General features: G+C 41.0%; 1 protein-coding gene across 1 annotated transcript in view; it reads left to right on the forward strand.

Moving 5' to 3' along the window:
* The window catches only part of lrrc75a (leucine rich repeat containing 75A), a 61098-nt gene extending 51742 nt beyond the window's left edge, over positions 1–9356 (forward strand). Inside the window, exons 4-5 of the mRNA XM_030067514.1 lie at positions 5032–5305; positions 6502–9356. Of these exons, the coding sequence (XP_029923374.1) occupies positions 5032–5305; positions 6502–7104 (877 nt within the window). The 3' untranslated portion in view covers positions 7105–9356. The remainder of the gene's footprint in view (positions 1–5031; positions 5306–6501) is intronic.
* The last annotated feature ends 4793 nt before the right edge of the window (positions 9357–14149 follow it).

Here is a 14149-nt window from a genome sequence, read left to right on the forward strand (position 1 = left end):
AATCTACTTTCCAATTCAAGTGGAGAGATAACAGGAGCAGGGAGTATATTTGAGTTATATTATATTTGTTTGTATTCATGTGCTAAAAAGAAATACTGAACTCTACCAGACTTCAGTTTTTCTTTAATCACAGCTTGTTCAGTCTGCAAAATTTTCAAAATGTTTACATATATTGCAGTTTTACACTCAGCAATCTAAAACCTCTAAATAATGTACTTTTTGCATAAAAAGTATCAGCTGAGTAAAACCTGTTAGTTCTTGAGAGTGCACTCAGACCTTTGGACCGAACTGAATACAGCCCGATCATCACAACATTCAGTGCAAACGTCTTTAGCTGTTTGAAAGTGGTGGTACAAAACATATATTGTGATGCACAGAAATATTCTTGGTGGCTTACTTCCATAGACAGACTTTTTGCAGAAATTTGTCTGGCTTTCCTTTGATAGCAAATGTCAGTTCCTCCCTGGCCAGACAGCTGGAAATACTTGTTTCAGCCATCGACCTGACGGTTCGTACATCTATCTTTTTCCACCGAATGGCAATATTATGTTTGGCCTGAGGAAGCAAAGACTGATCATTTTTATATTAGCGCTAGACAGAATAGTTTCCTCAGGAAGTAGCCTCAGGACACACAGGCGTGGACAAAGAGGCTTTTTGGCAGAAGCAATCAGAGATGTTACATGTATCTCATCTTCCCAAACGTTTTCTGTGTCTGGATATTCCCTTTAACAGCGAAATAATATTCTTCTATCCAGGCCTCACTTTTCAAAACCATGTATTTTGAAAGGAGTTAATTACATCATGCATGCATTATCCACTAATACTACAGCAGCTTAAATCATTTTGCATCATAGTAGACTGTCTGCCCTGTCTTGTAAGGTCCTACATTAAAATAACCTAGCTAATATTTTGCCTTCCGGAGATTCTGAAAATAACCAGACTGGTTATTTAAACATACATTTTTTTTTGACGATGGATATGTCGGCTAAAGTTAAACCAGTGCACTTGTATTACCTGACTCGTGTAATACGATCACAGCAGTGCTTTTGACTTGCGTGCAGAGGTTGGACGCTGCAAATTCACTCTCATAAATGACATATTTTCTTGAATGGATTTTTATTCATCTCTCAAGGCAGGAATGCTCTTTTGTTAAACCGACCTGCTGTTACCAGAAAGCTCTGCAGGAAACCCTGGATTTCCTCCAAGGTTTGGTCACATTCAGCGTCTAGATCCAAGTGCATTCAAACAAATTGCAGCGACATGCTCAAGTGTTTCAGGCGGTGGGAGGGGCGCAGTGAGGAGGCAGAGGGGATTGGGTGGGGGCTCACAAAGCTCTGATCTCAGATGGCAGAGAGCGAGAAATGCCCCAAAACAGACCGACAAGCACAAGACTGATGCAAAATGATCAGACCAGATTGAAGCCACCAAAACTTTTTTTTTTTATAACATTCTTTGAAATGTTTCATGTGTGTTGGGCCAGCGACTGAAAACTACAGCTGGATGCAGATTGCTTACACATGGAGCAAATAAGCACAAGTGTCTGTTATAATTTTGTTTGCTAGAGACACAAAAAATCACAGCTTACATATTTCCAGCTGTAACAGGATGCAGGGACACAACGTGACATGGGGAGGGAGTGCTGGAAAACAAGCAGTCTGGACCCAAACAAACATGAAATGTCACAGTTTTTACATAAAATTTTTAGCCTCACAAACTCTGGTTTGTTCAAATTTAAAAAAAAAAAAAAAAAAAATCAGTCACTGGTGTCTTTCGACAAAGAAACAGGATATGGGATGGGACAGGAAGATGGGTGGATTGTGAAAAAATCTGACACGTCACTGTTTTTCTTTCTAAGATCATGGTTATTGTGCACAGATGTGGAAATCTGCCTTTGGCTTCACAGGTCGCTTAAAACACATCACAGAAAATCACAATACTTACAAAAATAAAAGCGCAACATGCACAGCACAGACAGCAATAGTGGACATGGTTCCAGTGTGAGTGGTGCTGATGCAGTTATTGCATTTGGTACGAAGGACCTTTTGTAAATTTTTTCCTGTGTGCAGTTTCTCTTCTTCTTTAAGGGACGGACAGGATCAGAGACAAGTTGCCCGGCTTTTTGTCTCACCTGCTTTTTAGTTGTCGCTGCTCTTTCCCAATCATTTTCTGGACGGTTTATTTTATTTTATTTTTTTATTTTTTCTTAGCTCCCAGGTACCCATACCATGCACAAACAAACAAGTGCCTGTCATGGAAAATAATGACAGACATTGTGGTGACTCACAATAACCAGCTCCTTAGTCTTACTGTTGTTAATAAATAGGGCACTGTCTTCACACCACTTAGTATTTTTTTTTTAACATGACATGACGGTGTGAATTTTTAAGAATACCTACTGGTACACCATGAAGTAGAGACTAAAAAAAGCTGTTTCCTAAAGGGAAAAGTGTTAATTTAATGTAGTGCAAGCAAATAATAATTAAGTTTTGCTATCTTTTGTTTAAAGATTTGTGTTACGATATAAAGAATTAGCCAAGAAAATGAGAAAGTCCTTGTGCATTTCACTGTGACTTTAAGGATGTTTTCTCAAAATCTCCCCTCAAATATGATCATCAAAATAAAATACAGATTGAGTCCCACAGGAGAGTGAGGCAGACTTTTGGAGGGCTAACGTTGACCCGTGATCCTTGCTTTGGGTGGCTCTGGCCTAGATTCTGTCCGTGAGTCATTCTTGAATGTGAACGAAGAAGCGCTTAACTGTGAACTGACTGGAGCTCTCAAAGCTTCGACTCAATCCCACGGTTTTATATCAGTTATCGAGCTGATGTATGGTTTTCATCCCTAAAGTTTCCTGCTTGATCCTCAACCTGCCGGCGCTGTAGGTCTCTGCCTCAGCACATGTTCTGCCAATGTACTGCCTATAGGGAAGCAGATTTACTACTGTACGGTTAATCCTTAATAAGTACTTTCTGTGTGTGTGTGTGTGTGTGTGTGTGTGTGTGTCTAAGCTGTATGAATGTGTATATGATGTGTGGGGGATAATTGGGGTCAGCTCTGGCGAACATGCATTGTGAGTATTGTTTTCATTTTGTAAGCTGGAAAAAATTCAACTCCTGATCTCAGTTTTCCTTTTTATGGACTAGAACCCCAGTTCAGGCCTTTGTGCTTGGCTCACTTGATTTGTTGCCAAATCCAGACAACCCGCTGCGTTTATTTTTAGCTTAGGCTGTGTGTTTGGAGAGTATGGCTTAAAGTGTTTCACTGTTCAACAGACATTTTTCATTCCATGAACTCTGGTAGCTAAAGTCCTCAATCCCCCCCCTCCGGTGTCTCTCTCTTTGTCTGTGTGTCCCCAGAGCTCTTGGGGATTCTCAAGTGGCCTGTTTGCTTAGTTTCCATTAGCCTCCATAGCACAGTAAATATTTTCTGTGCAAATTACCTCATCGTGTGTGGACTGCCTTTTTTCATCCCCTCTTTGTTTTTCATTTTTCTTTTCTTACTCTACAGCATAGATGGGCAAAGTCCAGCCCGTGGGCCACATGTGGCCCCCCAGGACATTGATTGTGCCCGCCCAATGCCCCCCAAAAGCCAGTCACATCCCAAAGTATATGTGCAGAATAACTGCAGTCCCAAAGTTTCCCTTTAACCCTGTGAATCCCAGAAGCTGGTGGATAGTAGTGCTGTTGCTGTGAGAGATCAAAATTCACTTCAGTCCTTTTTATTTTTCATTTTTAGAAAGTTCTTTTATTATACATTTTGAACAGAAAGAAGTCAGTAATGGCTCGTTTTACCCCTGTCCCCCTTTTATTCTCCAAAAAGGGGGTATCCCAGCTCTACAGGCTTAGACCAACACGGGCTTTGAGGGCCAATACAACTGATGATAACCACTATTTCTAATTTATTCAGCTCAGTTCAGTATGTTTATATTTGACCATTTGCCCAGAAATTCAAAAGAATGGCAAGGACTCACGAGAAACACTGAATGCTGTGAAATAGCATTTAGACCATGATGGGACACAAACCTCTCCACTGAAAGCTGCACTAATGAAATTCTTTTAGGTGGGTTACCAGCTCTTTAAGGCAGTGTGAGGTTATTAATGACACTGGTGTGCCAATATTTAATTTTTAAAGTCCCAAGGAAACCACATTTTTGTGGTTTGTTGTTTCCATATTTCAAGGTGTTAGTGGTCCAATGGGATGCTGGGATGGGACATAACGCAGGGAGAGACTGCACAATAGTGAGCAGGTTGGACCATAACAGACATGGAAAGAGAAAATCACTTACATCCATTGGATCCTCGTTAGAGAAGTAATCCACTATGAAACACTTCACTAATGCTGGATGCTTCAGAATGAATGAATTCAGTCACTGGGAGACAAGTCTGCTGTCCTTGCAGAAGGAAACAGGGTTTTCACAACGATCCCATGTTGCCACTCTGTCACTTTAAAAGGTGTAAAAATTCAGGATTTATATGATGAAAGGAGTGAAAGTCATTTAAATAATCTCTGATGGAATTATTGCTCTGAATTTTTATGTATACTTTCTGGTACACCGCAAAACAACCAGTGTAAACAACCAGTCTTGGAAAACAACCAGTCTTGGAAGCAAAAGTAACAGGATTTTGATATATATATATAAAAAAAAAAAAGAGTGCATATACATTTGTGCATTTTTGGCACTAATTATTGCTCTATGGACTCTATGTCTATGCTTGATGCAGATTGCACTTTGGACTCATGTCTATTTTATGATTTTAAATGTGGAACGTGTGTGGATGTGTTTTTATTATGTAGATTGTTGTTGTGCACCATTAGGAGCAGCACCTCCAATTTCATTGTGTCTGGCATACAATGACAATAAAGGCTTCTATTCTATTCTAATTTTTAAATACTGTGGTTGTGCATTATGTTATGGAGAACTGGGCTTTTTGAATGCATTCACAAGGTCCAGTATACTTCTAAACTGATACCAGTCTGACTCTCTGTCTTATTTCACTGTGTGTTTGTCTCCATCCCATCCTCTGTCTCCAGTCTGAAGGCCGTGCTTTCGGCCCCTCCGCCCAGCGGGGCGTTGGACCTGTCCGGCATCCCTCTAACGGTCCGGGACATGGAGCGTCTTTGTGGCCACCTGCAGCGCCATGCTGCCATCGTGGTCAGCTTGGAGCTGGGCTTCACCGAGCTGACTGACGAGGCTTTCCTCCTCCTCCTGCCCACCCTGGCCGCCCTGCCGCACCTCGAGACCCTGGCGCTCAACGGCAACAGGCTGACCAGGGCTATTTTGAAGGAGCTGACCGACGCCCTCAAGGTAATCACACTGTTAAAGGTGCAGCATTTTTAAACATCAGTCTGTTATCGTCAGATTAACTGCCATAATACTTTCCTGTAAGTACTGTAACCATACAAGACCACGGTGGAGACAGCTGGTAGCATCTATTTCATAGAATACACTGCTGCACTTGAAGAAGTTGTGTAATTGACATTTCAGTCAATGGACCTTCTTCAGAATGACTTCTGTTTCATGCCAGTGGTTATCACCAGTGTCAAGACCACACCTCCAAGAAACCTTGTTATTTTCTGAATCCTCTCCCCTCCCTGGTGCCTTTTCCTTTACTGAGGAGAGTCAACATGTTTAAAGGGAATTTTCAGCCTTTCACTGCTTCTGCCACTTGCCATTGCCATAAACTGTGAACTCTTGTGCCAACACAGTCTCCTAAAAATTGCATTCCCATACAAGTAAAGTGCATTCTTAATTACATTTAGGGGGAAACATGTTTTGTCACAGATTACGTTTGTTTCTGATTTATTGATTTGCTTTTTTCTGATTCTGTTTTCTTTATTTCTAGCTTTTATAGCACATCAGTGTCACATGGCTAGGTTTATGCACCAAAAGTACTTGGTTAAGGTTAGGGAAAGGTTAGGTTTAAGTATAAAAACCACTTGGGTCAAAGTCTGTTGTTTGGGGCGCACTGGTAGCTCACCAGTTAAGAGCACGTACCATGTGCCGGGGCTTAGTCCTGATCGCAGCAACCAGGGTTCAAATCCGACCTCAGGTCCTTTGCTGCATCTCATCCCCTCTCCCCTGCCTTTCCTGTCTATCTCCACTGTGACTGTCAAATAAAGCAGAAATGCCAAAAAAAAAAAAAAAGTCTGTTGTTTAACCCATCTGCCACCCCCCTCCTCCTCCTAGTGCAGATTTCAGACTAAGTGATTACAAACATTCCTGTGATACATCAGAAACAAACGGAATCCATGACCAAGTACATTCCCCTAATTGAGAATGCAGTTTAGCTGTATGAGTGATTTTTAAGAGACAGGCTACAACTTGTGCTGTAAAGTAATTTGTCACATTCCCTACCAGAAGTGACGGAGTAGTTCACAATGTAAAATACGGTGTTGAAGCTGGTAAACGCTACCTTTCCTCTTGAAGATGGTCTTATTTGTTTATGATCAGTATAGTAATACTAATGATGATTGTTATTACAAGTGTTTGTTCTACCGTAGGACCCAGGCAGCTTTCCCAGCGTGACGTGGATCGACCTGGGCAACAACGTTGACATCTTCTCGCTGCCGCAGCCCTTCCTAGTCAGCCTGAGGAAGCGCTGCCCCAAGCAGGGAAACCTGCCCACTATCCTGGAGTTTGGGGAGAGCCAGGCCAGCGACCCCCCCGAGAGGCTGAGAGGAGACGGGGAAGAGGAGGAGACTGACGACACCAACCGGACTGAGAGCATGGGTGAGCTCCGGTCGGAGGTAGAAGAAGAGCTGGATGGAGAGATGGAGATTGAGGAGATGATGGAAGAGCTGCTGGACTTTGACAGGGAGGTGCAGGGAAAGGATGAGCTGGAGGAGGAAAGCATGTGGACCGTGGAGGAGCAGAGGAAAGGGAGGAGGAGGAGGGAGGAGGAAGAAGGGGAGGATGAGGCGCAGAGGAAAGGGCAGCCTGGGAAGAAAGCGTTGAGGGCGGAGCATGACGACGATACGCAGAGCCAGTCCTCGCGCCTGTCCTGCTCCAGCCAGTCGCAGCACTCCTCTGGAGCCATCGAGCCGATGAGGGTGGAGGAAGATGACTTGGATGAGGTAACCGACCAATCAGACCAGCTGACCTGATTGTAGCCTCCCGCTCTGCTCTGCTCTGCTTGTATTTCCCCCTCCTGTGTCGAGTCTTGTCTAGATGGAGGTGAGAGAAGAATTTGTCTCCTGCAGGGGAGGCTGTGCGGGTGCATATAACTTGAAATGCTCAAAAGCTGAAAACAAAAACGGTTTGAATGTTGGAAGGATGTACGAACATATGAACATCCCACTTGCCTCTCCCTCCACTGAAAAGATTTGTGACCAGCCACCACAGCATTTGGATAATGGCAGAATGTCAGCTGAGCCCAGGTGACTCTGTGTTATCGGCTACTGACTGTAAGATGAGATGACAATCCCGAATAGGACATTTGTCTGTCAAAACGTCTGGTCTTGTTTTCAGTATGAATAGCTTAAAGAATCTAATGCATAGAATAGATCGATAAGCTATAGGCAGTAACAAAAGAGGCTTTATGTGTAAGCAAGGGTGTTAACACGTATGAAATGTGTCTATTCAGGTCCTTCCTCCTGGTAATCCTATCCTGCTATTGGACAAATACCTACACGTGCCTGTAACATGTCCCATTACTGGCAGAGAGAGTATGTGAAAAACACAAAAACAGAAGAACAGACAGATTTGTCAGGGCCCTAACTTATTTAAAAATGTGTTGGACAAAAATAAAGCCAGACATATATAAAAAGTCAGCCTCCCTCAGAGAATGACGGGAAGCCAGAGTGACAGGAAGACAGACAGAAAGTCAAATAACAAATGGACAAATACGCCATGCTCTGGTGGGAAGGGATCACACTTGCAGCAATTTAAGTGCCACTGAACGGAATCAGTCAGCAGAAACCAAAAGAAGCAAGCCATGGTTGTTGTACGACTGAATGCGAAAGATTAATTTACTCCCTTTAGGCCTAATGATTGTACGGAGGCTGCATGAAGAAGGCGGAGGAAAGAAAGTGCCCCTGTTGAAAGGAAAAGGGCTCCGCGTGGTGTCCATGTACAGTGGATAGATGTGCTCGTCTCATCGCCGTGTTTTTCCAAGCAAAGTGCTGGGTATCAAGTTGAAATATTTAGTAGCCTTCTCTCATAATCCAGGTCATGTTTCATTCTACAGTACTGTACACTAAGTGTGCATCACATGCTTACAGTGCTATATTATATCGCTTTGCTACGGCGTTTGCAGCCCATCGCACCCGTGTACGGTGTCCGGGTTTCACCAAAATATGTAGCTCCTTCACACGGCTAGTGCTTTCCCCCCATGTGTATTATACAATTATACAATGCAAAGCTTTAAGGATTAAATTGTATTTTTGATGTACAGCACATATTGTTTTTATCTGTCTGAGAAGGGGCAGTCGCTCTATATTTGCTATTAAACAGGATTACCACTCAAGTCAAGGATTCATATTGTCTACGTAGAATAGTCCAAGCAATACTGGTGAATATTAATAACCCTCTAAAGCTGGGAAAAAAGGGAACAAATACTCTAAGATATTACTGAAATGCAATGCCTGGAATAGTTTTGTTGACAAAGAGAAGATTGGTGGACTTTGTGGACTCACAGAATATTAGCTTGTGGAGAAAGGAGTCTTATTTTATAGCAGTTTTAAACAAGCAAATACACTTTTGCTCCAGACAATTACCCCGGGCGCTGTTACTTTGACCTGTGGCGCTCTCAACGCAGAAAGCAGACACTATTGGATTAAAACTGAAGGGCTTTTTGTTGGAATATAAAGGGCTGGCAGTCGTTTGAACCACAGCATGGAGGTCCACCAGATAACTGGCTAGACATAAATAAAACTTTTATAAAAACCAGGAGAGAAAAAGTTTATAGTGGAGTGAAGTTCTTTTTGGTAACATAATGAGTCACAGGAATAGTCTGGTGGGGTTCATTTGTTTTCAAACGTTAGCTGTGTCTGTTTTAACCTGAAGAAACCATCAGCTAACAAGCTAGCGATTTAGGAAAACAACCAATGTAAATGGCCAGGATTAACACTAACTTTATCTACAGAGATTAGCTAGTGTTCAAATCAGATCTACAACAAAACAGCGATGGTTAGCTGACCAAGGACTAAGATCAGCCAGCTAACAAGCTTTTACAAACACAATGAACAAAAATTAACCATTTATGGCAAGTAACTCATGGTAACTATGTTTTTTGGGGGGCAGAAAGTAAAACCACGGTTTCTGAATAATGCTTTTACACTGGCCTAACTACTGCTTTTCTACAGTATTACCACCAATTAATCATACTTACCTTAAAACACCTTAAAAACCCACAGCAGTACTATAGTTAGGATTGTTACCATAACACCCTAGTAAAACTGTGGTAGTACCATGGTTAAAAGTATAGAAATGATAATTGCCCTCAAGTACCATAGTAAAACTGTTGTAGTACAACAGTTTAAGGAATAGAAATGACAATTACCATTAAGTACCATAGTAAAACCATGGTAGTACCAAAGTTAAAGGTATAGAAACCATAATTACTACAAAGTACCATAGCAAAATTGTAGTAATAGCACAGTTAAATGTATATACCGTATTTCACCAATTAATAGCCCGGGCATTTAATACGCAAAATCAACTTGGACCCCAGGCGTTTAAAATAACCAGGCGTGTATTCGCTGCAGGCCTTTATTTATTTTTACACAGACCTGCACCAGGCCATTATTGTGATGATAGTTACTGTCCAACATATTTTTTAGTACAAAAGTACTGTAAGGCATAAGGTAAACATATCTGTACATGCAAACATAGTGCAAACCGCTCACGCTGCAACTCATTCCCTCTGACATTTCCGTTTTCTGTCAAAATAAGAGTTAGTCGGTCAATTTAAGATTACGGTACACCCTTTTTTTCTAACGTTAGCTAGCTCTCTTATTTTGACAGAAAACGGAAGTGCCGCACAGTTATTGTGCAGCTAACTGTTTACTTCTGCAAAAATAAGGTGAATAGCCTTATTTTGGTTTTACTGCAATATAATGCAAATAATCGCCCCGGCGGTTATTCAGGTGGGCGTTTAATACGCAAAGTCCCCAGGCGTTTAAAAGAACCAGGCGGCTATTTGCGGCCCGGTGATTAATTGGTGAAATACGGTAAATCATAATTACCATTAAGTACCATAGTAAAACCATGGTAATACCATGGTTAAAAGTCTATAAACCGTAAGTACCATTAACTACCATGGTAGCATGGTAAAACTACTGTAGTACACAGTTTAAAGTATTGAAATGATAATTACCCTAAAGCACCAAAGTAAAATTCTGGTATTACCATGGTTAAAAGTATAGAGATGATAATTACCCAAAAGTACCATAGTAAAACTGCGGTAGTACCACAGTTTAAAGTATATAAATCATAATTGCCCTAAAGTGCCATGGTAAAACTGTTTTAGTACAACAGTTTGAGGAACAGAAATGACAATTACCATGAAGTACCATAGTAAAACCATGGTAGTAAAAAGGTATAGAAACCATAATTATTATGAAGTACCATAGCAAAGCACTGTGGTAATAGCACAGTTAAAAGTATATAAATCATAATTACCATGAAGTACCATAGTAATACTGTTGTAGTGCAATGGTTTAAAGTATTTAAATGATAAGTTTCCTAAAGTACCATGGTAAAACTGTTGTAGCGGTTTAAGGAATAGAAACCATAATTACCATGAAGTACCTTAGTTAAACTGTGGTAGTGCCATGGTTAAAAGTATATAAATGGTAATTACCATAAAGTACCCTAGTAAAACTGTGTTAACTACATAAAAACCATAGGAAACCACAGTCAGTTTTCAAACAGCACTGGCCTATGTAATTGAATTGAAACAGGCAAAACATGCATGTAGAATCACAAGCAGCTCTTCCCAGACGATGTTGTCCAAGAGCTCCAACATGGCCGCCAGAGGTTGTGCTACATCATCTGAGAGCCTTCTAGCAAACAGCGCCCTAGTTACTGTTCTCCAACACAAACCAGACGACTGCATGAGATTCAGCAGTTCTCCACTTGAATCTGTTTTTAAAGAGGTATGCGTCCCTTTAAGCTGCATTCACTGCATTGTAAAATGAACTTAGCTCATTATGATTAACTTTGTTCAAACCCTTTAAACAGAGCGCCCGGCTGATTGGATGGCTTTTGATGCTGCATTAATGTGCAGCTCAGTTTGAGTGCATCACATTATATCGCTGTGAGCATCATCAGCCATGAACGGTCAATATGATGAGAGAGAGAGAGAGAGAGAGAGAGGGAGATGGAGATTGCCCTTGAAAACCACATTAATTTTCAGCAGTTAAAGCCATTTTGTGGAGAGGTGTCAGTCTTGTGTCGTTGGCTCAGATGTAGAGCGGGGTTTTAATGAGGTCTGCGGCATGGTAACGGGTGGAGACCAACCGGCGCAGGTCAGCTTGGACCCTCGTCTCAGGGTCAAAATAAACTTAGCACACGGGACTTCGACCCCAAGAACACCTCCGGAAGCTTCTATCATGTGTTCTCAGGTTCACTGTGGTTTCTGGTCGGTACTGAAATATGACTCCTTTATATTCCAGAGACAAATGTCCAGTGGAGCTCAGTATTATGTTTTTTTCTTTTTTTTTCTTTTTGTAGATGTGCTGAATTAGTGCGCTTGTCTGTTGCAAGACATTGTGAGTTCTGTTAAAGGCAGACCATGCAGTTTCAAATGGACAGGTACACCGTTTTGTTTACTAATGTTAAAGATAAAGCTGAGCAAGGGTAAAACCCCAATAATAATAAACCTTAAAATAAATGGAACACTTTTAAATGCTTGTCTTGAATCTCATGTTCACTAAAAACATAAAAAAGGAACAAAATTCTCTTACATTTCAGGTTATGATGGGGTAAAAAGTTCCTCTCTTGAGAATTGAGTGTCAGTCATCATTCTTCACCACATCATGACAAGGCGAGGCGTCCTCCTCCTCCTCCTCCTTCCCTCCTTTGAAACAGTGTAGTCTGCCTTTAAGTTCAGAGCTGATTGAATCACAGCAATTTCAGGCATCCCATAATGAAATCAAGTATTATAACTGAGTTAAAGTCTTCATAGGGGCCGTAACTTGGGTTTGACTGAATGCACATTTATTGTACGATGGTTGTCTGTGGGAAGCCATTATAACCTGAAATGATTCTAATGTGACATTTTGATCAGATCCCATACAGGAAAAGATGGTTTATTTTTATTGTTTATCAGCATCATTATTGTTGTTGTTGTTGTTGTTGTTGTCATTCTTCTTCCTCTTCTTCTTATTATTATCCTGTTTTGTGTGTGTTGTTCTTTTTTTCTTTTTTTAATGGAGAGTTTTAGTGTCTAAATTCAGTTCCAGAGGTTTCTCCACCCAAGCTACAAACACTAAATACAGGTTTTGTTTATGTATTTTTCAATCATATGATATGAAAATCCTCAAATTTACAGATAACTTAATATTGGCTCCAGCCTCCAGGAGCCCATATGAGTTGATCCTTCGTCGCAACTCTTTGGCACCCTGAATCTGAATTCTTGTGAGAGTTAGTGACTGTGAGGAGCAGCGAAAAGCATTTGGCCCCTGCGTTAGCACAAACCAACCAGAGGATGTTAAAACGCTGTGTATTCCTTTCCTCGTTAATTAATGTCGAGTGCGTCATGGGGAGTGAAATGCATTTAGTGTGCAGGGCTCTGTGAAAGTCCACTGTTATGGAGCGCCTCAACTGAGATGTAAACAGAAACAGAGATATGAATCTGAAGGTGTAAGCCCTGGACGTTTCCTCTCTTTCCATCGCCCTCTTTCTCTTGACTCGGCCTGTTTTTTATTCTCAATCCAGTATATCTCAACACATCAATGCTTCCCTCCTTCACACCTTCATCTGTCACCTCTCCGTTCCCTTCCTCTCACATGGGTCTTGTATTTCCATTCCACACTATCAAGGTGATCCTTTAAAAAAAAAAAAAAAAAGACACTGCATTAGTTACATATGAATTGTAAAAACAGTGTTGTTTTGCCATGACAGCTAACAATAAATTCTATAATATGAAAGCAAACTTGGTCTTTTTCCCTTGTGTGTGTGTGGGTTTTAATCATGACTATTCTGACAGTAATGGACAAAATCCAGACTTGTTCATTCCTTCATCTCGAGCGTTCCAATATTTAGGAATGTTGCTCCGATCCAAATTTCAATGCATTTTTTTTTTCCTTTCTGACAGCACCTAGACATTTCTCCATACATGGATACTGCAGGCTAGATCTTAACACTGACAAAAACCAACATAATGTGTGTCACTGCAGGCGATAATAATAGCTGTATAATGCAAATATTAGTAAGTGCTCATTCAGCTGTGATCTGTGCATGTGTGTTGGAGCTGATGAGAGGAGGGTTGTATTTGTGGTGCATTTATTTTATTATTATTATTATTATTATTATTTGCATGTATTTATTTTAATGAGTTATGTTTTATTGTTTTTTTTGGTGAGAAGATGAAGTAGGCTGCTACTGAAAAGCTGTATTAAGGAAAGCAATACGAGACGCTCTGAAGATGCTTCCTACAGTCTCTTACCGCCATCTAGTGGAGAAACTTTAAACTACACTCAAACCCCTAACTCGCCAGATTTAATTTCCCAGAACGAGTTTCAGTCCATCTACACCGGAACAAAATGTATGGTGAAAGTTGGTATAATGCAAGAAAAGTTGTGCTGGCACGATAAGGACAGAAGACATTGGCTTCACAACAGCTCGGCAACATGGAGGGTCGTGGCCGCCAGCTGCGTCAAGTCCGGCACATCTGTCCGCAACAAGAAGGGAAGTTTGGTGGCTTTCTCTCCAAAATAAAAGCGTAAAATCTCTGTGCTGTTAGGAAATCAACATAATTGACGCAAATGTAACAGCAAAACTGCATCACAATACTCCACAAATTCGTTAAGATGAAATGTGGACATAACAGGTATATTTGTGAAATATACCGCGATGTAAGGACACGAGTGATTTAAATGCAATTTATTTTGAAAATTATGACCGGAACTATAATTCTATAATGCGGACACTTTAAACCGGTATGCGCTCTAATTATTCAACACGTCACATCCGGTAAGAGGGGTC

The sequence above is a fragment of the Myripristis murdjan genome, chromosome 13 (assembly GCF_902150065.1).
Source record: "Myripristis murdjan chromosome 13, fMyrMur1.1, whole genome shotgun sequence".
In the NCBI taxonomy this organism is placed as follows: domain Eukaryota; kingdom Metazoa; phylum Chordata; class Actinopteri; order Holocentriformes; family Holocentridae; genus Myripristis; species Myripristis murdjan.